This window comes from Pangasianodon hypophthalmus, chromosome 4 (genome assembly GCF_027358585.1).
Source record: "Pangasianodon hypophthalmus isolate fPanHyp1 chromosome 4, fPanHyp1.pri, whole genome shotgun sequence".
NCBI classification, from domain to species: domain Eukaryota; kingdom Metazoa; phylum Chordata; class Actinopteri; order Siluriformes; family Pangasiidae; genus Pangasianodon; species Pangasianodon hypophthalmus.
The window spans coordinates 30,343,184-30,368,085 of NC_069713.1; the positions used below are offsets into that span (position 1 = coordinate 30,343,184).

Below are 24,902 nucleotides of genomic sequence, written 5' to 3' on the forward strand. Positions count from 1 at the left end.
TCCTCACTTTTCTCCTTCTCTTCAAATTAACAAGAAAAAAAAAAAAAAGCATGCAGCTTGTCATATTGCCAAGAAACCGCAAAGCGTAACCCGTCGTAGTCGTCGTGAAGACTTTCATGTGGTGGAAAACCTACTGGCTGTTACAGGGTGCTGAAACTGGAGACTCCTGTCACAAATATTGTATATTAAATGAACATCTAGTGTCAGAGCTGCTGTTATAGACACCATCTGGCCAATCAGGATGGAGATGTGAATGAAGAACAGATGCGGGAACTGTACAGATTTACTTTAATATACTTTAATGTTGTTATTGAGTTGTAAAGACTGAAGGCACAGTAAGACCACATTTACTGAGTAGCCTTGAAGGACACAGAGGAAATGACTGAAAGGAGGCGATAGAGAGAAATGAGCTAGGAACAGAAAAATCACACACATCGGCACACACCTAATTGGTAGCTATGAATCAAATATTCGAACAAAAAAAATGACAACAGTACACCACATTGAAAAGGTTCTGAATCGACGATCGGACGTGTAGTGCAATTCACCTCAGTAAACGCAGCGCTCGTTTTGTAGTGCAATGTTACTTGACATTACACAGCGTGTCCCAAGAGTCTCCATACATAGGGGAAATTAACACAAAATGTCTTCCAACATTTTTCATACTTAGTTTATATTATATTCGAGATCCCCAGATGTAAGCCCCACTTGAATATTTACCCGTATTGGCAATCATGTAGAGGATGTTCTGGAAATAAAGTTACATTTTGTAAAAAAAAAAAAAAGTGTTAATTTCCCCTAAGTATGGAGACTTTTGGGACACGGTGTATAACGGTACAGACCATGTGTAAAAATCAGAACTGGGTGAGTGCATGGTTACGACTTGGAAACAAAGTCTATGCTTCCTTTCCTGACCCAAAAAAGTAATTATTATAATTAAAAAAAAATTCTTTGGTATCTTCTTTTGCATACATTGCAAATACTTCCTAACATAGGGTCCTATGAGATCCACATTGCTTTTTAACAAAACATTATTTCATCTCATTTTAAAAAATATTTTGGATATCTTATTTTTAGCATAAGTTATAGCACTTACTAAGCCGAACAAATGCTATATTGTAAAACCTTGAATTTTTCTTCATTTTTTTGGACGATGTTGTGTAAACGGTGCTAACCACGTTCAGATTATTTCCAAATATTCCCTGGTGCTAATCATTTAAACATTATTCCCAAGGTCATTAGCTATCCCATGTTATGTGATTTCCAAAGCAGCAACAAATGCTAGGCCTATACATTTCAGATATACGGCCAATACGAACAAAACCCTCAAACATTAAATATGATCACAAATATTGTGTTAATTTTAATTTATCACATACGTGGAATTATCGAATTCAACGTATGTCCGTGATTAGCGTCTCGGTTTTGTCATTCCGCAGAACTCATAGGGCCCTAATAATGACTATAATGAGTCCTAATGAGGATGGGTAAAATTTCAACCATTAAAAAAAAAAAAAAAAAAAAGCGCAACATTTTCTCCCGACATGAAACAACAAGACATCTCATGATAACAAACACTAAAAACAAAATGAGGCTTTGTCTCGCGATCCTGGGCCTCTGTTTAGGGGTCGTTCCTCTGCATGAGCCTCAATAAATTAAACATAAACCTCATTAGAAGATTGTGATCAGAGGCCAGACGGAGCAAGTGGGCCTCGCACACCCCCATTACCGCTAACAAGGCTCCTGTATTAGCATCAGCGCAACATCACACACACACACACACACACACACACACACACACACACACCATTTCTGCAGCTCTTCACCCAGTGCTCTCAGCCAGGCCCATGTGCAAAACTCCTTTAATGAGCATCTGTCAAAGCTACGACATTCCGCAGGCAGCAACTCCCAAAAAAAAATAATAATAATAATGAAACGTCTCAGAGCACTGCTGCTTTACTTTAACGAGGCTGAGTTTGTATCTGTGTCGTCCTGGGGGCAGAGAAAGTCCGCCTCTCGCCGTGTACTACCTCTTTGCGCTAGCTTGTTCCGTTAGCTGTGTGAGGTACTCGCGCAGTTCCTTGGCTGCCTGGAAGCGGCCGAAGTGCTTCTGAGGCCTGGCGCACTCGTCCAGCAGCGCTGCGAGATGGCCGTCTCGGGCCACATCAGGGGGCGGGTCGTGGAGGAGGCCGCCGGTGGTTCCGCGCCACGTGGCGAAGCGTGACAGCAGGTTCTGGCAGATGGCGTAGTAGTTGTGGTCGACGGTGACGCGCGAGCACAGGATGTCCTTGGAGAAGGAGAGGCAGGCTTCCTTGTCGCATTCTTCGTAGCGGCTCTCGTACCACACGTCATAGTTCTCCGGCTTGTCTAGAAAAAGCGAGAAAGTATAAAAATAATAGCTATTGGAATGGTGTTAGACACAATTTGAAAAAAAATAAACATCGGAACACAAACAAAATGATATAAAATGATACAAACAAAAAGACATCAGTGACTCCAGTCTGCTTCTGTAGTTATTTCCCTTTGTTACGTACCCAAAATACATAGGTTTAATTCCTCAAAATAGGAATATTGGTATAGTAGTTAATACAAAATAGTGGTTAATACGTCATTTAACCACTTTTAACACAATTTCAAAAATGAAAGGGTTCCAACTGCAACACTTAGGTTATTTGTGTAAGCTGTAACCTGCTAGTACACCCACCTTGAGTAAAATCTGCCCACAAATAAAGCACATTTTCTTCAATCTGAACGACACAGAAGGCGAAAGACAAATTCTCTTCAGGCAGCCGTTTATTTCGCTTTGTATCTGGTTCATGGAAGCGGATAATCTGGTGAAGTTGCATTTGTTTTAAGTGTAAACCAATCGAAAAAACAAGATTTACAACCTGTTATGGCAAAACACACCGACTCTGATGACGTCTTGACTGAGAGGAAATTGTTTAAATATTTGTAAGTAATAAACTTTTTTTTTAAACACTTAGCATATCAATAGACTTTAGTAGAAGGGGATGGAAGCGACAGGCTGGAAGCGACAGGCTGGAACAGACAACTGGAGATGATGATGATGATGATGATGATGGAGTGAAGATGATAATTCATAATCAGTGATCTTCAGACGGAGACACTGAGAGCAGAAGATCCACTTTCCAGGTCATCTGACACAACTCGATTGCACGCCAATAACTAATTACAGAGAATGAAGTCACTATCGCCCTCCAGGGAGCCAATTATCAGCTGAACCAGCCAGTCCAATGCCAAGCGCAGGCACACACACACACACACACACACACACACACACACACACACACACACACACACACACACGGTTCTGCTCCATAGCGCTGTGTATTTGTACGCACTCGAGCAGGAGAACATGTCCTACCCTCTCAGGACAAAGTGTGTAGCGGCTGAAGGTCGAGTGGAACTGCAGCTCTGAAATGTTGTTAACACAGCGCTGGAAAGATCACAGCTAAAAGAAATCACACTACAGGGACGTGTGTGTGTGTGTGTGTGTGTGTGTGTGTGTGTGTGTGTGTCCTTGAGTCCTGAACTGGAAAATAAACTCCAAGCTTCACTCACACACGCAGGAAATGCTTCAAAGAAACACAATCAGAAATAGATCGAGGCCTCATTAACCCACTTGACTGTGACTTCGGAGGGTTAATAACAATTATCAGACCAAGAACAAGGCGCATGCTCTCTTTTTATTTCTCCTCAGGTACAAACAAATAAGTACTTAAGTATATATGTAATTAATTAATTAATTAATTAATTAATTAACTAACTGAGTAAGTTAACCAAGTAAGTAAATAAGTAATTTACTGAGTAACTAAGTAATAAATAAGTATCTAATAAATTAAGTATTGAACTAAGTTAACCAAGTATATAAGTAATTATGTAACTAATTTATTAATTAAGTAAGTTAATTTACATTACTAAGTAAATAAATATGTAACCAAGTATCTAAGTAATTTAATAAGTATCGAAGAAATTAAGTAATTAAGTGAGTAACTATGTAAGTAACTACGTCATTAACTAATTATTTGTGTGTCTGAATAATTACGTAAGAAAGTAAATAAGTCTCTAATGGATTAAGTAAGTAATTAACTAAGTAAGTAAACCAAGTAAGTAACAAACTAACTAAAGATAACCTAGGTAACTAAGTAAGTAAATGGGGTGTAAGTAACTAAGTTAACCAAGTAAAGAAGTATCTAAGTTATTTACTAAGTAACTAACTATGTTAACCACGTAAGTATGTATCTAATTAATTATGTACATGCCTAAGTTAGCAAGTAACTTAAGTAAGTAAGTACATAAGGAAATACGTAAGTAAGTAGGTACATAAAGGAAATAAGGAAATAAGTAAGTAAGTAAGTACATAAGGAAATATGTAAGTAAGTATGTAATTAAGCACATAAGGAAATACATAAGTTAGTAAGTAAGTAAGCAAGTATGTAAGTACATAAGGAAATATGTAAGTAAGTAAGTACATAAGGAAATATGTAAGTAAGTAAGTACATAAGGAAATATGTAAGTAAGTACATAAGGAAATAAGTAATTAAGTAAGTAATTAAGTACGTAAGTACATAAGGAAATATTTAAGTAAGTAAGTACATACGGAAATAAGGAAATATGTAATTAAGTAAGTACATAAGTACATAAGTAAATATGTAAGTAAGTAAGTAAGTACATAAGGAAATAAGTAAGTACATAAGGAAATATGTAAGTTAGTAAGTAAGTAAGCAAGTATGTAAGTACATAAGGAAATATTTAAGTAAGTAAGTAAGTAAGCAAGTATGTAAGTACATAAGGAAATATGTAAGTAAGTAAGTACATAAGGAAATATGTAAGTAAGTACATAAGGAAATAAGTAATTAAGTAAGTAATTAAGTACGTAAGTACATAAGGAAATATTTAAGTAAGTAAGTACATACGGAAATAAGTAAGTACATAAGTACATAAGTAAGTAAGTAAGTATGTAAGTACATAAGGAAATATCGAAGTAAGTAAGTATGTAAGTACATAAGGAAATAAGTAAGTAAGTAAGTATGTAAGTACATAAGGAAATATCGAAGTAAGTAAGTAAGTAAGTACATAAGGAAATAAGTAAGTAAGTAAGTAAGTAAGTACATAAGGAAATATCGAAGTAAGTAAGTATGTAAGTACATAAGGAAATATGTAAGTAAGTAAGTAATTAAATAGAGTAATAGGGAAAATAAAAACCCTGCTGGTGTGAAACTTTTTCCACGAAGACTCTGATTTGTTCTCTGAATATCATAAAATTTAAGCTTGAAGAATTTAAGTTACAGATTCTTGCACAGCTACGCTGCTGATTTATATAACCGAGTTGATTAATTATTCACTGTAACTGGACCAGCGTCTCATCATTATATTACTTAATTATAAAAAATAATCGTTTGTTGTAGTCCTCAGTGTGTCAGAGTTCATGTAACATCTTAATTTTTTTAAATTCTCTTTTTCACTTACAGTTATAACTGTCGCATCTGGCATCAGTGAAGTGTTATTAGATCTTATAAGTGTGACACAAGAGTCAGCTACACAGTTAATGACTGATTTTTAATAGCTACTGATTGTGTAACAATTAATCATCACGCAGAGTTTCAGTGCTGTGACAGGCCTACTCATAAACCATGATAAAAAATGGGAATTATCGTTATATGAAAATGTAATATTGGCTCCATGCTCGCTCTCTCTCTCTCTCTCTCTCTCTCTCTCTCTCTCTCTCTCAGACACACACACACACGCACACGCACAAAGAGCGAGTCCATCTGGCAGCGTAGTAGGTGTTCTTGGAGCAGCACGCTGCCTCGCTCCGCTACACACGGCCATGTGCCAAATCACCAGCTTCCAGCAGCAGCAGCAGCAGCAGCAGCTCGGGGCTCTGAGCTCAGCACTAAACACACGACTATTATTTAAACTGCCGCTTCATCAGTTACTACATCACTAAATCTAATACACACACGTCTCGGTGTGTGGAGGAAGAGCTGCGGGCCGTGGCGAGACGGCTGAGGTCCAACGTTAACGAGTAAATGTGGGAGCTTCTGTTGTTCATCGTTTCTCATTTATCCCACAAAACGTTCAATAAAGGTGCATGTAACAAATATTCTTAGAAAACACAGTGGAAAAAAAAACATGAATTAAACCCAGTTGGTCATCAGAATGTAATTTGATAATCATCTGTATATTTGGATATTGATACCTATTTATATTGATTTATGATTATACTGATTTAGACTGACATTTATTTTTATTATTTAATATCTTTTTTTGGTAATTATACGGCTGTGAAAATGTAAGTAACTGACTAATTAGCTACGTTATAAGTGACTAATACATTACTAAGTAAATAAGCAGCTATGCAAGTAACTAAGCTATGACGTATCTGAGTAATTAAGCAACTAAGTAAATAATTAGGTATGTAAGTAACTAAGAAAGTAAGTAACTAAGTAATGAAGTATCTGAGTAATTAAGTAACTAAGTAAATAATTAGGTATGTAAGTAACTACGAAAGTAAGTAACTAAGCTATGACGTACCTGAGTAATTAAGAAACTAAGTAAATAAGTTACTAAGTAAGTAAGTAAGTAATTTAGAAACTATTTAAAAACTTAAGTACCTAAATAATCTAAAGCATCTAGGTAAGTAACTAAGAACATGATGAAGTTACTAATGAAGTAACTAAGTATTTAAGTGAGTGAGTAAGTAATAATTAAGTAACTAATTAAACAGCTAAGTATCTACATAACCAAGTTATTAAGTAACGGAGTATGTTACTAAGTAATTAAGTAACTAAGTGAGTAATTAATAACCAAGTAACCAAATTAACAAAAGTATGGAAGGAAACAAACAGATAAACAAGTAATGTGGCAATAAATAAACAGACCCATAGTTCATAGAGGGAAAAAAAAAAAATAAATAAAAATAAAAAACAGGATGACGAGTGTCGTCCACTTACTCTGCTTGATCAGCCTCTTGTCGGCCACGATGACGTTCTCTGCGTCCACGACGATGACCTTTCCATCCCGCGGGCCGACGGCGAAGTTGTCGAAGCTGACGTCAAGCAGGTACAGAGCGAAGTCGAAGTCGTTGTTGGTGAGCTGCTCGGCGATGTCCATCAGCTGCTTGGCCAAATCCACGCGCTTCTCCCAGGGAGCGTTGTAGAAGCTCCACAGCTCCTCGCCAACGTAGTTCACGGCCACCATGCGACCGCAAGCGCCCAGGTACTTGGCGAACGGCCAGCCCTCGTCAGAAGGGAAGCTCTGTCGAGACACAACGTGGCAAGAGTGCTGTTAGAAGACTGAATACTGTGTGTGCTGGACGAGGGAAATAACGTGTCCTATGCTTTAAGAGCTTCACTTACAAGTTCGCACTTGTACAAAAATGTTACTTCCACCACAATAAAGAGAGACAGAATTCCTGACATGCTGATAGTTTCCCCAACACCTGCTGGGTACACTCTAAAGATTTAACAGTGTGTGTGTGTGTGTGTGTGTGTGTGTGTGTGTGTGTCGTTATTACGAGGCTGCCTTGATTTTGGGCTTTGTGAAAGGAATGTGTGCTCAGCTTTTTGATTTGTTGCCTTTTCAGCCTCTCAGACACAAAGGGGAAAAAGTGTGTGCAGTCACACACTCCAGTTGTAAACCTTCGCTCAAGCGCTCCGGATATCAGATTTCGTCCGTTTCAGGATCATTAAAAATGGATGCGTGACCATTAAACTTTCATTTGTGTGGCTCAAATTTTTGTATACAGGACTCTGAAAGAACCTGAAAGAAATTTGTGCAGCTAAAAAAAAAAAAAAAAGTCAATTCACGTCAACAGTGAAGCTTGAAAAAAAAATTGAGAGTCAAAAAAACAAAACAAAAAGATGACGGGCTGTAGTGTCATCTATTTGGAATTTTTTGTTATTAACTAGCAATTAAAAAAAAAATACAAAATATTTATTATTATTATTTTAATAGCTATGTTTTTTTTTTTTTAAAAAAAAATGCTTATTAAGTAGCAATAAAAAAATAAAAAAATTAGCAGTTTTTCACCACATGCTTGTATTAAAGCAGTTTTTTTAATGAAATATTTCTTAAGTATTAGTTTAAAAAATTACAAAATATTAGGTAAAATTACAAACACAAAATGTTAAATTTTTTTAAAATACAAACTTTTTTATTATTGAGTAGTAGTTTAAATAATTATAAATATTTTTAATTGTCAATTTTAAACAAGTTTATTAAGCTGTAATTAACAATTACAAAATTATTTAGTAGTAAGAAACAGTTTAAAGAAAAAAATACAAAAAGTTTATTACTTACAAAATGTTCATCATTAAATAGAAATTTTAAAAATGTTTATTATTAAATATTCATGTGAATGTAGCCTTTAAAAAAACAATAAAATTCAATGCAATGTTTATGATTAAGTACCAATTTTAAAAAAAACGTTTATTTATTATTAAGCAGCAGTTTAAAGGAAAAAAATACAAAATGTTTATTATTAAGTAGCTGTTCAAACCTACTAAAAACAATAAGTATCAGTTACAGCAGACTTTTGTCTTGCAACTTGCGAAAAACAAATAGCTAGCTAGATAATGTTAGCTGTTCACTTCACCGCTATGTTCTCCCTTTATTGTTTTAAAAAATAAATAAATAAATAAATTGTGTCTGATCTGTAAACGTGGCCAGTATCCAGGTATCCTGGCTCAGGTTCAAGATGGCCGCTCTTCCTGAACACCGTCTTCAACCCAGCTGAGGAAAGAGAGGACGGACGGGAACGTACACAAGTCCGGACAGAACAGGTCACGCTGTGTGTGAAATATTTCAGATGCTTATTTGACATTTGGACTGTTTTTAGCCCCGAGAAGGAAGGAGGACGAGAGCATCTGCGGACGCCGAGCGCAGAACAACGCGCACTGAAGATGTCAGAAACACTGAGGCGAGATTGTTCCGGTTCAACACATCACACACATGCAGCAGAGCGTGAACTCACAAAAACTCACAAAATGCAGGAAATGTCATGTCAAGGAAAAGACGCGAGGTAGAGGACGGTAACAGACCGCAGACGTGAAGGCACCTGATATAGATGTGTGCAAAAGTTCATTTATTTATTTATTTATTTATTTTAAATTAAGACAAAAACACTTATAAATGTATGTTTATTTTACAATCTGAAATAAGGAGGTTATGTGGGTGTGACCTGGAACAATCCAGATCAGAAACATGAAATGTTTAAAATGGAAGGAAAAAAAAAAAAAAAAAAAAAAAAAAAACCTGTAATAATAATAATTATAATAATAATAATAATAATAATGATGGTTTAAAAATGACTAAATATTTATTATTTATAAGAATATTTATTCTTAAAAAATACAACATTATGTAGCAGTTTTAAAAATATATAAAAGGTTCATATTAATTAGCAGGTTAAAGAAAAATTACAAAAATTCTTTTTTTTAATATTTATTATTAAAATAGTTTAGATAAACAATTTATCTAAAATAAAAAGAACTGCAAGATTTAAAAAAAAAAAAAAAAAAAATCCTGGAACAAGACCACTTTTCAAACTATAATACGAAATCAACAGAAAATAGTTTATTTATATATAATATAAAATATAATATAATATAAAAATAAGATTTGATTATAAATTAAAAATTTAGACTAGAAAATACAAAATGAAAATAAAAATGTTAAGGTAGCAATTAAAAATGTTTTTTCATGAAATAGCGTTTTTTAAAAAAAGAATACTAAATGATTATTATTATGTAGCAGTTAAAAAAAAATGTTTAATAAAATGTTTTTAAAAAATTTGTTGAGGGAAAAATTCTGCAACAGCACAAAAAGAAAAGAAGTCAGAAGTTCTGACGTGACTCCAGACATAAACGGAAGAAAAAACTGAACTGATATAATTTTTTTTTACACAATTAATATCTTAATATGGATACGATTTGACCGTTTTTTTGTTACGTGTGATAACGAAGGAACATCTGCGAAACCCGACACAGTAAATGTGTAGCTCAGGAGCTTTTATCTGTGAAGTCTGGAATAAAAATGGCCGCCAAATGGATATAAGTTATAATAAGGATATAAGATATAATAAGTTATTTGCAGTAGATCTTTGTGGTGAGGTTAGATTTCAGAGATTTCGGAGATTTCGGAGATTTTGGAGTGCTGCGTGGCTGAACACGTTTGGCAGGAAGGCTGCAGATGTTATGCACAGTTTCTGCATTTTTGCGTCCATTACGCATGTGAGAGGAGAGTCACTCGTCTGGCATTCTCACTTAGTGAGGAAATTTTTTTTAAAATTTTCTTCCTCTGCTGAGCCGAGCTCTCTCAACTCGACAACCTGTGATTAGCGTGACCTTCAAAATGGCATTGAATGCTGAAGAGTATTTTTTTACAAAAATGCACACTTTTGTGTGTCATTTTCAATAAGGAAGCAGTAGTGAAACCTCGATGGCTAACACTTTCACGAGTGACGTGTTTCAGTAAGAAGAGCTCCACGTTTGGACTCTGAATCTCAGAATCTCTGAAACGCGATAATGGCACTGGTTGAGTGGGTGTTTAAAGGTCAGTTACACAACAGGGAAGCGAAATCCTGTCAAAACACTCACTTCTCGTTTCTCGTTTCTGAAGCATGGGGCAAGGTAGAAGTAAAGCCACCATGCACACACCTCGCGTGTTTGTGTGTAACTAATGGCCTTGTGATTATAAGTGCGGTTCTTTTATTGAACATGTATGGAAGGAGTCTCCAGTGTCAGCGCTTTGTAACAGTCGGAGGTTTTCCACCACAGGAAAGTCTTCGGGACAGAAGAGTTTACATTTTTGCGGTAACACGACAAGCTGCGTATAATCTTCAAGAGAGAGAGGAAAAAAAAAAAACAGAAGCTGGTGAGGGAATGATGGTTAAAGGTGCAATAGGCGATTTTTTTAATTTATTACTAGAATAAATTACTTGGGAAAATATGTAGAACGTGATAAAACAGCGGTTTCCGACATGGCCTCAGCAAAAGTTTATTACGTGGTTGAGAAAACTCCTTTGCAAAATTGCTTTATAGTCTGGGACGCTTGTTTGTGTTTGGATGGGCCTTTTGTCAGTCATTTTATACTTTTACACCTTCACTCTGCCTACATCTCTGTCTGAAATCAGCAAGCGCCCAGCGCAGCATGATAATGTGCAAAAACAAAATGACAAAAAAAACTTAATGACAAGAAACACAGTTAAAAACAGAAGAAACACTGGCAGCGCTTTTCTAAGACGGAGTAATTTATTACTGGTAAAGGGGATGAAGCTGGACGCAGAATCAGCAACGCTGCTCCTGAACACGTATGTATAAACTGCTGAATTGTTTGAATGGCTTGCGTTATGTGAAGGATCAAGTAGATAAATTATTTAAACACTTACTACAAAGAAAAACAGACAGTCGCTGAACATCCTCATAAATAATTCTGCAGGGAATTTTGCGTTTTTTGGGTCTTGCTTCAGTTGATATCATGGCAGTCCTTTCTAATGCTAACTATACTTAAACAACTGCAGGTTCTGTGGGTGGAGCTCTCTGTACATGGGTGGGAATGAAGGACGGGCTCCACGAGTTAAAAAAAAATTTTAAAAAATCAAATCTTATTTTTTATTATTGCTACTTATACATTAGAGACCTAATCTTACCAAATTATGACAAATCTTCCGTAACGCACCTTGTATAATTGATTAACAGGAACTAATTGTTTCATGGATGTTCCACAACATTAAATGTGACTATAAATGGATAAAATGTCCGACATGGTGTTTGTTTATTAATAAAAACTGTAATGGATGCAAAATGAAGGAAAAAAAAAAAGGCCAGAACATCACCACGGACCATTTTACTTTCCCAACAAGCTTCTTTTTCTAATATAGAATATTTCGACATACATACAAGAACATCACATCTTCTGCTGAGGGGAAAAACAGTTTTTTTCCATATATGCTCTTGCACGCTTCGGTACACTCGCTGCCCCATGGTGGTGTTTGGGCTCCACGGCAACAAGCCAAAAAAATAGCCGTGCTGAATTCACCCTCGTTAACACAAATGGTTGTAGGGGACGCTGCAGGTCTCCTGTCCATTTTGGGAGTGTTTAGGAAGGTGCCCGGGGCATCGCAACCTCATAATAACCTCATTGTCAGGTGAAGGATGTGAGGCGTGCTAGATTAATACCTCGATAGACGTGACCCTTGAGGCACTGCCTGTGCTATTCTCAGCCTCGCTGAGCAGATGGGCCACGTTCTCAACAGAGCAAGGAGTAATGTACTCAACCCCCGGCAGCTTTTCTCCCCCCCAACACAGCACAAAACGTCGTTCTGGCTACAAGAATATAATTATCCGGTTCCCCACACACACACACACACACACACACGTGTGTTCCTCAGAGCAAAACTGCTCCGGCTCCCTTCGCTCCAAACTACTCAGCTAATGCAGGGCAGCAAATTGTTTTCCAACCGCTCGGCTAAAAATATCCCGACCGCGATGGCTGGAAAGGAGCAGCGCACGGCTCCTGTGGTGGGAAAAATGGGAGGCAGCCATACCACTGTACGTCAGTGTCAAAAATTGACAACTTAATATGGAAGCGGAGACAAGGTGACAAACTGTTTGATATGTGCGCCTGTCTGTAGAACCCCGAGAATCTGGAGGGAGGGTTTGGTTCGACGTTCAAGGAGCCTTGCTTTTCTTAGCTTGGCAGACAATGATGAATGATTTAGAAAGAGTCATGCATGCGTGTTTCGATGACATCTACGAAAGGAGAACGCTTTCTCCACCTGAGGGATCAAGGACAAACTTCTCAGCAGGCTTACAATCCATTTTTTAGTGGCTACCAGTGCGTGTCAATGGCGTTTGATTATGATTACTAGACAGTACAGATGATTACATTTTACTGATCGTTATCTACAGAGGGCCTCGGCTACCTGTCAGAACGCTTGAGGTGTTAATAATGTCTCTTCGACAAACTTTAAACGTATTAACCAATTCCGGAGCTAAAAGAACTAAGAGGGAATGGAAGGATTTACATAAGATTACAAAACACAAGGGGGAAGAAAAGCAAAGTAATCAAACAAATTCATTACGTAAGAACCTTTTGGAGGACTGAGGTGTGTCCGTCATATTGGATAATTATCTTTGAAAAACTAAAACAAACCAGCTCAGACATGTACACAAGTACAAGTCCATTTACTTCCCCATACATCCCAGCCTCTGTCATTTTAAATTGTATGAAGCATAATTTAAAGCATTAAAAAAAGGCCCAGTAAAGGCAAGACATGGCCGTCAAAATCAACACCCAACTAATAAAGCAGCGCAGAGAAGAAATAAGAATAATTAAAAAAAAAAAAAAATTCATATACTTTATTAGGCTTGCATGATATTGATTTTTTCCCTCCATGTGATTTCCCTTAACAAAATCAAGTCAGGAAAGCGAGCCATTCGCCATTTCAATTTTAAGGACAGTACAGGAGTATATTATTAATATTATTATTATTTCCGGCTGTGCAGTCAGGAACTGCTAGCTGGCAGTGGCAATTGTGAAAACTCAATTGGATCGTGGATTTTTAGGTGATTCCACAGTAATGTGCTATTAAAAAAAAAATCATAACAGTATATTTTTAGTATAATCCTTTTAGAACTCACTTGAGTTTTCGCGTATGAGCTGTGGTAACGAAGTTATTCAAGTCCGGTTAGCGACTTCATTTTCTCTTGATGTGAAGCAGAGTTATATGACAGCTTAGTGCTGGATTTTATTTTGCTAGTTAAACCATGCTACCATTAACCAGATCAAGCCTCAGCTGATGCATTCAGGATTCAGCAGCCCACACTATAGTTACAGCATCGAGGTGACTCACACCACCATGAAACACATTATATATACACATATATACCAAATAAAAACAGCAGTAGAAAGTAGTGTTTATTTTCTTTCTCTGGTTGTTGAACCTACTTGCTGGGCAACTATGAATAAATAACTAATAGCCCAGACATGAAACCTGCTTGCCTCGGATGCCTGGGATACTAATTTGCACAAGATACAATTCCACCGCCTGCCTTTTCCACCCCCATGTTTACTTTTTTACTTATGGGAAACATTGAATATAAGGAATCCAGCACAAGCAAAATGACAAAAAAAATGTACATACCTGCAGCACCAAAGGCTCCGGGTTGAACGCCAGCGTCATCAGTAGCTGCATCCTCTCGGTATCCTTTAGATTCTTCAAGAGGAAGCTTCCAGAGTCTTTGGTCTCGGCATACCTCCTGACCACCCTATCTAGGAGTCTCTGGGAGGGGCAGTGCACCATGTCCGACCAGCCCTCCACTACCTCGGGTGTCAGCAACCTCACGTCCCCGTTGAGCCGGGCAAACTCCGTTTTGTACATGGCTTGGACGATGTCGCAGCGAGGTCTTCCCGTGGCCCTCTTGCATATCTTCTGATCGATCTCTGCAAGTTCTGTGTTGGAGCCCAGGCGTTTCAGCACCACCCTCCGTGTGCCTTCCCTGGGCTCACCATATTGAGCAAAGTAAACGTTTTTCACGTTAAAGAAGTCCAGAAAGCGTAGCCGCCCCCATGTCTCGAAGGTGACCTGGCCGTTTGTAAACTTGCGACACCAACTGGTCCCGAAGCAGGCCGGGCACTTGTTGAGGCTGATGAAGCGGCGATCAGTAAGCTCGTTCCTCTGGAAGGAGGTGAGCAGGTTGTGGGTGTTCATGAGCAAGACGACAAACAGAGCCGCGATGAATAGGAACTTGGCGCATCGGTAGACACGGGCGAGCTTCAGCGAAAGCAAGCGCAACATGCTGACTAGCAGTGGCACGAGGAGGATCGGTGCAGTTCAGTCTTCCTCAATGCCACTGTCCCAAACTTCTTGCTGTTACATGCTTCATCATCAGCTTTCGTCACCTATAATGATCCATGTTGGCAGTGAGGCCTTTGATTCATGCCATTAGCCTCAAGAAGCTCTGTCCCCATGTCTGATGCTCAGGATTTAATTCACACTTTAGCATTGGGCATCCTTCTTGGGAGTCGCCTTTACCTTGAAAAGAAAAGAAATCTTGTTTTACACTAAACATTCACGGATATGTGGGAAGACAGATCTTATGGCCCAATCCACACAAATGCTTATGTGGAAGAGTAAAGAATAAAAAGACTTGATGCACTAAAACGCAGGGCTCCGACATTAAATGTGTTAACAGAACAAACAGTTTTTTTAAATTGCAACAGTGTTGTATTATTGGCTACTTGCGTGCAAACCTAAATATTTTTTATCAGAGAAATGTCCTTGAGAATTCAAGCAAAGATTTCCAAGTTTTTTTGCAATTAAAAAGTTGTTTCTCAAGTGTTAAAACCTTACAACTTTTAAAAGCACAGTGGCTTTTATCCTTCCGCCTTTTTCATCTACGTCTGAAACACAATTCAGCTGAGTCAACGTGTACAGAGACCAGGCAAATCTCACTTGTATGATCCTTCGATATTAAATTTAATTGCAAGGCGTAATTGGGGAGATAAAAAAGAAAGCAGAAGGATATAAGGACGTGTGCCAGGACCAATTTGATAAGACCGGACAATGGTGTACATATCTCATTCTTGTCCTTCGGCGACAAGGAAATTTAATTACTTTAAAATGACAGGGAACGCTTTTGTCTTCTGTTCATAACCATTAACGCAATCCACAAAGAGACTATACACATTTACAAATTAGTCCTTACACACTCCAGCTAAATGAGCGACTTTCTAATTGCTTTCACACCACTATGAGTCATCAATTATCTCATTTCACACTGCTTCAATTCCCACATCACGAAGACTTGAGCCTTTTAAAGGAGGTTCAATAAAACACATGCTGGCGGTTGTCGCGTGAAATAAATATATAATGCAGAAGGAGAAAAAAACTTGGATAATTCAGCTGAAGCTAATTCAGGCAGATGACAGACAACAGGCTCAGGATTGCTAACCATGTCCTTAGAGATTACTTCAGCAGTCTAACTTCTAATATAAAGATCTTACAAACACTTAATTATGGTGAACAATATAGTCCTTTTGGGACTGTTGGTGTTGTTTCAGAAATTGCTGATCTCTTGAGATTTTCACACACAACAGCCTGTACACTCTAAAATGGTGCGGAAAACAAAAAACATTCAGTGAGTGGCAGTTCTGCATGAAGGCTAACTCAAAATAACCACTTGTTACAACCGTGGTGAGCAGAAAAGCATCTCAGGACGCACAAGACGTTGAAAATTAGGGCTACGACAGTACAAGATGACGTCGAGTTCAACTTCTCAGGCACGAACAGGAATCTGAGACTACACCGAAACTGTACAGTTGAAGATCGGATTAATTAGGTAATAATTAAAACAATAAATTCAATGCTGGTCATGTGACTAATTGATACGCTAGGTACTCCCGGCTGATTATGAACATATTCATGCCTACTGTTTATGCCATGTACTGAGAAACTGTTATTAGATTTAGAAAAGGAAAAAAAAAAAAAAAAAAGACTTTTATGAGTAGGTGTGTTGGGTTAGTCAGGAATGCCATTAATCACCGGAACAATGTAACAGACAAAATGTACCAAGCCACACTGCTGCTCTTTCTCTCTCAGTGAGGTTTATGAGCTGGAAAAGAAAGTGCAATAAAACCCTCATGAATTTTACGCACAAAGAAGAACCACTTTCTTTGAGGAAAAAAAAATATATATATGGAAAATTTCGCCTGCACTCTGCTTACACACGTAGGCAGGGAAGAGAAAACGAAGTCGTATCTGGTGTGTTTAAGAGTGCCGGCAGATGGTGAGAGATGACTCATCAAGCTCTGGTTTCATCAACACTCCAGATGAAAACTGGGCACAAATCCTGCGCCCAAAGCCCCAAACAAGGTTTCGACAAGTGCAGACGGCGTGATGCGGCTCTCGCTGGTGAATTCCCCGAGTTGGGTTTAGCAAGAAAGAGAGAAAGATTTGGAGAGACAGACTCAAAGGTTAATAACTTGGAGAACTTGAATAAAACTCGTAAAGCATTTTCTAGAGTAAGAATTCTGTGCGTGTGTGTATACGTCCTTTTTAAGTGGCTGCACGTTCTTCGTGTCTCGCAGTGGACCTGGAAATGAAAAACCACAGCTGCTGCGGTTATTGAGTGCTGCGGTCGATAATGTTTGATCACAGAAGCATTATGCTGCCGGGACAACAATCAAGCAGCACACACACTCTCTTCCTGGTGCCTGGGGTAATTAAGCTGAGGACTGAGCATTAAATGTTCAATGTCCACTACATTACAGTCAGCAACTCAAGTCCTCATAAACAAACTATAACAAGGACTTAGCTACAATTTCCACATTATAACGTATTATAACCTGGTGCTCTTAAATTCTTGATTCTGATTGGCCAGAAGAACAGTAGCTACAAATCACAGGTTCTGATAGTCTGAAATGTTTCTATAGTCACAGGGACATCTTTGGAGGATGCTCCACGTAAACATGTGTAATCTTTAATAGCATTTTTGGAAGGAGTCTCTAGCAAGAGTCAGTAGTTTTTCCACTATGGGAAAGTCTTCGGGACTTGTTTCTCGAAAACATGATGTCGTTTTTGTCTTATTAACCTTAAAAAAGTGAAAAATAACAAGTGTTTATTGTTTATAGCTGGTAAGAGACAACTTGTTTTGTGAACATTCCACAACATTAAATGTAACTACAAATAAAAAATAAAGACGTATGATGTGTGGCATCATTTCTGCTAAAAATCCACAACCAATCACGATCAACAATGCTGCAGGCCGCAGACGCTGGTAACTAATCGCAGATTCCTGCAAGGCAAATGTACAATGTGCATAACCATATAATCGATATGGTGTGGTTATCTGTAAGGAGGTGTTTACTGAAGGAGTCTCCAGTGTCAGTAGGTTTTCCACCACAGGAAGGTCTTCAGGACAGGGGAGTTTACACTGATTGTGGTGTCTCAGTAACATGACAAGCTGCTTTTTGTGTTTGATTAACTTCAAGAGAGAGAAAAGGAGAGGTTGGTGAGGGAATGACTGTTTATAGCTGCTGTAATGCAAGTGATAACTTTTTCGGATGTTCATCAAATATAACTACAGCTGCAAGCAGCGACTCGAGGGTCCAAGCACCAAGGGTGCAGCAATGTTGGTTGGCTTGACATCATAACGTGGTATCTACGAAGACAACCCATGATAAATGTCATCTAAAATCTAATCTAAAATTATTAAATTATTATAAATTATTGGTCCAACCTTTGGTGCTTAGACCCCAAATATAAATGGATATAATGTAAAGAGTCATTCAATAAATTTGGCAACTTGGAGTGGTATACGGCGAATAAAACACCCCAGGTTTTATAGGGGAAAAAATCTATTTCAGGGTGGTAAGGGTATCTCCACTTCATCACCTCACCTCATCATTGATTATTTTCCTATAACAGCACACTGCCAAGTGTTCTAGTCCTTATACATCATCAGCATCTTATACCACGACCACCTTTTTGCTTAAATGATAATGACTAATAAACACGATTGTGATTGGCTGCGTCCTCATTTATGGCAACCCCCCAGTCATACCTTCTTGTCGCTTGCTTGAGCCAGCAGCGTCTGTGTTGCCTCAAAAAACTTAGCTCCCATATTAGCATAATTTCCTCACTAATAAGGACAGGAGAAGAGAAGTTTATAACGTTCATTATTTGTTCATAACTCGGTATGCGGGTGTCACATTTTTCTGTGAGATAAATTTGGAAGGCACTGAGATAGGCCTAACAGCTACCTTCATCCCGGCAGATGGTTTGGTTTTCACTGAAGTGTCGTTCTGTCTCTGAGCAAACAAACCACCGTTTCCCTGAGCAACTGACGATTAAAAGAAACACCATTTCTATCATTTCTATCAACCACGTGCATGAAAACATAATAAAAACCTCTTCTAATTCATCATCTCTGTGGTATTTTATTCTGCATATAATAAAGCATTAAGCACTGACAATGTGATCAACAAAATAACTAAAATGCACTTGACCATAATATGTTTGTTTTAACGACTTTGTTTTAACAAAGTCTTCAGCAAAATGTCATTCAGAATGCTGGAAGGTTGGAAACTATTTTCATTAAAGAAGTACAAGTGCCGTGCTAACTCCGTGACGAAAAAGTTGCGAGATTAAATGTCAAAGCTCCACTTTTGAGCTCATGAGCAAAGGTCCTTAAACGTCACCTGCTCATGGCTGCGATTTGATGATGATTGTTGATGTATTTCCTTTTGAAATCGTGCTTGGCTGATTTACACAACAGCCAATAGTGTTCAAGATACGCCACACCCCTCTACTGAATCTAAACAAACCTGAAAGTAGCTTAGTGAACTAGCAAAATACGAACTAGCTATCAAACTAGCTATCAATCTAGCTAACTACGGAGAACAGCGAAGAGTTTAACGAGAGCCTTTTTTTTTTTCCCCAGATGATTCTTCCTCACACTAGCAAGCAACAAAGCGGCACGAGGACTTTTATTTCCGGCGTAACGTTTGTAACATATAAACTGAGATTTTGACTTTCATGCTAATTTGGTATAGAGGGTTTTCTCACACGGGTGGTTTCTCTAGCCGAGCGGAAATCAGAGCAAAATTGAGAAATTGATCATTTTGGCTCATTTGCTATTTGGTTTGTTTTGACATTCCATATAGCAATGGAAAAAAAAATAATAATAAAAAGAAATGTAAAAAAAAAAAAAAATTGGGCTGAAAAAACATTTAAATTACTTTCATTTGCTGCTTAGAAATAAAAACAAAAAGTCTCTGATAAGTGCACACTGAAATTACAAAAATCAAGAAACAATTAATAAATTATCAATTATTAATAAATATAAATACTTAATAAATGATCACATAAATTGAAACATTTTGTATAACACATCTATTATTATTATTATTTTATATATTTAATTTATTAATTAATTTATTTACTAATTAATTTTTTTTATACCTTTCTTATTTTTTATTTACATTTTTTATTTTTTTTTGTACTACGGCTGTATAGCTAAACAAGCTTCTGATAAGTGAAAATTAAAAAAGGTTTTACAACCTCAGTTTCATCTTTTCTTGTTTGTTTTTTTGGTATAATATTAGAACAGTAGTGACTTTGTGACATGTTTAAACAGTGCAGTAGACTTCATAATTTTTTTTTTTTAATTTGCTCAGTACAAGCCTGAAGCCTGGACGCAGGGGTCACTCGTAAGTCACTGCGGATCTGAAAGCCAAATGAACGAATGTAAATGTTGGCACGGCGACTGAATTCTGACACCACGGCGTGTTTGGACTTCTGAGGGGGAAAAAAAAAACCCGGAGCTCCTTCCGACAGGCGCTCCTTATGCAAACAAGACGCGAACGTGTGTACGTGCCTCACGCCATGCTAACTAACACAGGAGGGAAAGTGAGACGCCTGTGAAAAAGTTCCCTGTTTTCAGAAATCAACCTCCAGGTTCTGGTTAATAAATCAGAGAACTCGTGTAGGATCATTAATAAAGTGGAGCCGAATTATTGCTGTGAGTGAATTGTAATGCTGTATTCAGTGAGTATTTACGCACATGGAAAGGACGGTAATAAGTAAGATTAGTTACTTAGTTGTGCCAAATCCAGACTCTTAACTAGGCTTCATTAAATAACATTTCAACAAGTCATAACAAGTCATTAATAACAATAAATATATAAATAATGAGTCATTAAGTATAATACGACATTAACGACATTTATCACATAATCACAAAAACAAACACAATGTAAAGATATTCTTTATTAATAGCATTAATTTTGCTTGCTGTGTGTGTGTGTGTATGTATGTATGAGTGTGTGTGTGTGTGTGCGTGCGTGTGTATAGCGAGGTGAATCAATTTTGGTGTGGAATCGACTCCAAAGATTCAGAGTCAACTCTTAGTTTCCAATGTCTTCAATCAGTGAATCAGTGAATCAGTGAATCAACTCTTTTGGGATTCGACATTTTTGGGACGGCGACTTGATGACTTTTCATGCGAGATATAAAAATTAAAAATATATATTGTGTACGCTAGGTAAATTAAAGCGTATGTCAATGTAAAATATTACTTACTGGCTAACTGATTCAAAATGGCTTCCTTAGTCGCTTCATGATGAACACGCGTCATGACACCTGTTGCGGTTTGAGACCAAGTTCAGTCTCAACAAGCTGTCATACAAACGAGATATATGTCAATATTTATCAATCTTTCCGGAAAGATTGATAAATATGATCGTAACTGTGCGATACTGCGAGAAATGAATATGATCATAACTGTGCGATACTGTGAGAAAACTGGATAAGCTAGGACAACGCAAAAAAAAAAAAAAAAAAAAAAGATGTTAGTTAATAAAAATGATTCAAGCAGGTACATAGCAGTTTAAATGTTTCACAATCCCACAATCGAATGATTATAAATGGAAATCTTTTTAATATTTAATTCATTTAATTTAAATATTTTTAACCTTCTTTCTGGCAATGTCGTCCGCCATTTCCATCAAATTGTAGTCTAAGTGAAGTGACGTAGCGCTACGGTGCACTTCACATCACAATCCAACTAACCGATAATGAAATTCGTAGCTACGTATTTTTATTGTTATCATTTTGTCTTTGGTTTTATTAACCTTCACTCTGCCCACATCGCAAGTCTGAAATCGGGCAGCACACAGTGCAGCCAGATAATTCTCCTACCAGCAAAACTTGGGGAAAAAAAAAAAAAAAAGGTAAAAAGTAAAACCAGAATAAACATTTGCAGCGCTTTTCCAAAATAGAGACATCACGGAGAAATGGAAAAATCATGGAGAAACATCCGGAAAGAGAACCGAGCTCCTTTTTGAGTCCAATTTTGAACGATTTGCAGCTTGTTCCCTTTCAGGACTTGCTATGGTTCATTTCATAAGAACTCAGACACAGACATGTCAATCAAGCGTGCTCATTTGAATATTAGGCCACGCCCAGGTCTTCAACAGAGAAGTTTTTTTCAGAAGTGGTGTGCGTTTATATGGGAGTTTCAGGATCGTAAAAATAAAACAATTACGAATTTTACGTGGTGTACTTTCACCTTTTGAGCGATCTGAAGTCAAATCCTGCGGTGTCTCTACACAGCACAAGGACAAAGGGGAAAGAGAAACCCACGCTTTTACTGCTGTTTGCTGCTTATTCAGCGAGTGCAGCTGCTCAAACACAGCTTTATTAACGCAGCTGCCGTACGAGTCACGTCCGTTTCTCAAAAACACGTCACTGATTAACTGTGGAAGCGTTCATTTTGTGCATTCGCTCGGCTTTGCTGTCGTTAACGAACGTAGCTTTTATAATCCGACTGGGACGGCTTTACTCCTTTACTCTGCAGTGAAGAATCCGATCACTGAAATAACGCCTCCTGCATCTGAGAATCAATAATAGCTTAGAGATCATTTCATGCTTAAAAAAATAAAAAATAAAATCCAAATCAATAGATTACACTCGGCATTATTGTGTAGCTGATTGCTCAATTCTGATTGGTCAAAAGGAGTTCATTTTCTACAAATCGAAACAGTAACATTAAATGTAACCATAAATGTTTTTTTTTAATTTCATCGTCGTGTTTTTATTCCTTATAAAATAACCCGAGAATGTGATATTGTTGAAATAATTTCCCGTCAAGTGTTAAAGGACATTTCAGAAGATATTTCTTCAAAAACAAAGAAAAAATCAGTTTGATGATATTTTAATTTAATGTCTGGGAAAATAAGTTAGAAACAACGAAAAAGGAGGAGAAATAAAAGATTCGGAACATAATTTAAACATCGATTCAAAAACGAACTTATAAAAATAGCAACAATTGGCTCGTTTTAAAAATGGCGTAAGCAGAAAGGAAAAAAAATCGGACAAAAATTACCACAAACCTTGTACAGCTACATATGACGAAGGGAGTTAAAGCAACTATATTAACGCTGAGGTTTGGGAATTGTCTTAGAGTTCAATTACGCTGTCAGATTGATTCGATTAGACTAGTTATACTAGAAAGCTGGTTAACCAACTAACTAGTTGACGTGTTTTTTTCCTGCATTTGCGACTTTCTGTTCCTTCTGACAATTTGAGTAGTCGAGCATTTGCAGAGCAATTCACTGACAACTCACAACTCACGACAAAAACAAACATTTCAATGTAGTTTATCTCCAAACCCCACAAACCAGCGGCTGCTCCTCGGCGTGATCGAGCTACACGTACGATTTGAGTAACCTGGAAATTCGACTAAACGAATCAGTGACTCAAATGATTCGATTCACTCAAATAACTCAAATTCTCAGCTCAACAGATTCACAATGGATTCTTTGTCCTGTGAAAGTCTACGAGAAATCGTGTTTACGCTGCATTTAACATCCTGATATACAGATTTTCATTTTATGTCAGAGGAAAAAAAGTTTTTAAAACACTTCGGAGGAAAAACTTTGGACTTTTAAGGAGTTTAAAGGAGTCGGGTTCAAATGTTTAAGGCAGGATAAGGAAATACTTATAATAAAGTGCTATAATAAATAAGCTATATTTATATTTAGCTTGATTTGACAGTTTGAATTGTTATTTTAATCATGAATACTATGGTATATGAGTTATTATTATAATTATTATTATTATTATTATTATTATTGTTTGAGTATTGAAATAAAAATGTAAAAAACAGTATTTGAACAGTATAAACAGTGTTTTCTATACAGAGGATTTTCAGAAACAACTTAATCACTGGTCAGTTAAAGTGTAAATTATAAATGATCAATAAAAGGAATAATATTATATATATTTTTTTAAAAAAATAAACACTAATAAGGAAAAGAGCAGCTCATTAGCAGACTAGCTAACTTACATTACACACTGAACACAACAAACTTAACTAAAAGTTACGGTTTTAAAAGAGTTCTCACCCTCAGGTTAATATCTGCATCTACACAAGTTTAATTTATGTTTTTATATTCCTAAGAACCCAATAATAAACGGTTAATAAAGAGAAATAAAGCCGACATACACACCAAACGACTCCGCAAGCGATTCATCAACTCCGCTGCTTCTCTCATCGCCTCGCGCTTCTCGCTTCACGCGCCTCTCAGCGGAAATCCTGCTTTACTCCTCTCACTGAGTGAAAAACACCTCTGTCTCCCCAACTTACACTCCCACTGCCATCCCTTTCTTTCTTTCTTTTTTTAAAAAAGTATTTTATTTTACTCAAAAGCTCCACGGGAAGAAGAAAAAAAAAAAGAAGCTCCGACTCTGTCCGCTCCGGCTTCGCACTTACGAGTCACGACACCTCGGACGCGTTTACGTTACCTTCCTGGTTACTATAGCGACGGAGGTTTAAGCTCCTCCTAGAACGTACACGTAAAACTCGCCAGCGCCCCGCCCCCTTTGACAACCAGGAAGTACTCTACAGACCGTGTAAATAAATAAAATAAATAAATAAATAAATAAAATGACAATAATAAAATAAAAATATCTATTTATCTATATATCCATCCATCTATCTGTTGTTTTATTTATTGTTTTATGTTTTGTTTAATAAAGTGAAATATTGAGCAACAAAGACAAAAAAAGGAAAATAAAATACTGTATTATATTAAAATACTAATTTATTTATTATTATTATTATTATTATTATTTTAGTAGTAGTAGTATTTAGTACGAAAATATTATTTTTGTATAACAGTAATAATAATAATAATAATAATAATAATAATAATAAGAATAATAATAATAATAATGTAGGTGTATACAAACAAATATCACTCAGTTCTACAGTTAATATTTTACTGATTTCTGTTAATTGTTTAAATCATTAATTGCTTATATTTATAAATATTATAAGGATATATTATCAAGATTTTTACTCAACATTCTG

At 36.9% G+C, this 24,902-nt stretch overlaps 1 protein-coding gene across 3 annotated transcripts; it reads right to left on the reverse strand.

Moving 5' to 3' along the window:
• Window positions 1-282: 282 nt before the first annotated feature.
• Window positions 283-24,325, reverse strand: dipk2aa (divergent protein kinase domain 2Aa). 3 transcript variants are annotated; one of them, XM_034304142.2, is made up of 4 exons: window positions 24,040-24,325; window positions 14,171-15,055; window positions 6,978-7,281; window positions 283-2,367 (listed from the first exon to the last, which is right to left on the reverse strand). In XM_034304142.2, the coding sequence occupies exons 2-4, from the start codon at window positions 14,822-14,824 to the stop codon at window positions 2,027-2,029; spliced, it is 1,299 nt and encodes a 432-aa protein (XP_034160033.1). In that variant the 5' UTR covers window positions 14,825-15,055; window positions 24,040-24,325; the 3' UTR covers window positions 283-2,026. The 3 variants fall into 3 exon arrangements, with proteins under 3 accessions (XP_034160033.1, XP_034160031.1, XP_034160032.1); XM_034304140.2 differs by having other exon boundaries at window positions 14,171-15,061; XM_034304141.2 differs by having other exon boundaries at window positions 14,171-15,061; window positions 24,036-24,325.
• Between the last annotated feature and the right edge of the window lie 577 nt (window positions 24,326-24,902).

Coding starts and splice junctions, on each gene's coding strand:
- dipk2aa (XM_034304142.2), bottom strand. CDS start 14,824: ATGTTGCGCTTGCTTTCGCTGAAGCTCGCCCGTGTCTACCGATGCGCC. Junction 7,282..14,170: donor CGGAGCCTTTGGTGCTGCAG/GTATGTACATTT, acceptor GTGTCTCGACAG/AGCTTCCCTTCTGACGAGGG. Junction 2,368..6,977: donor CAAGAGGCTGATCAAGCAGA/GTAAGTGGACGA, acceptor CGCTTTTTCTAG/ACAAGCCGGAGAACTATGAC.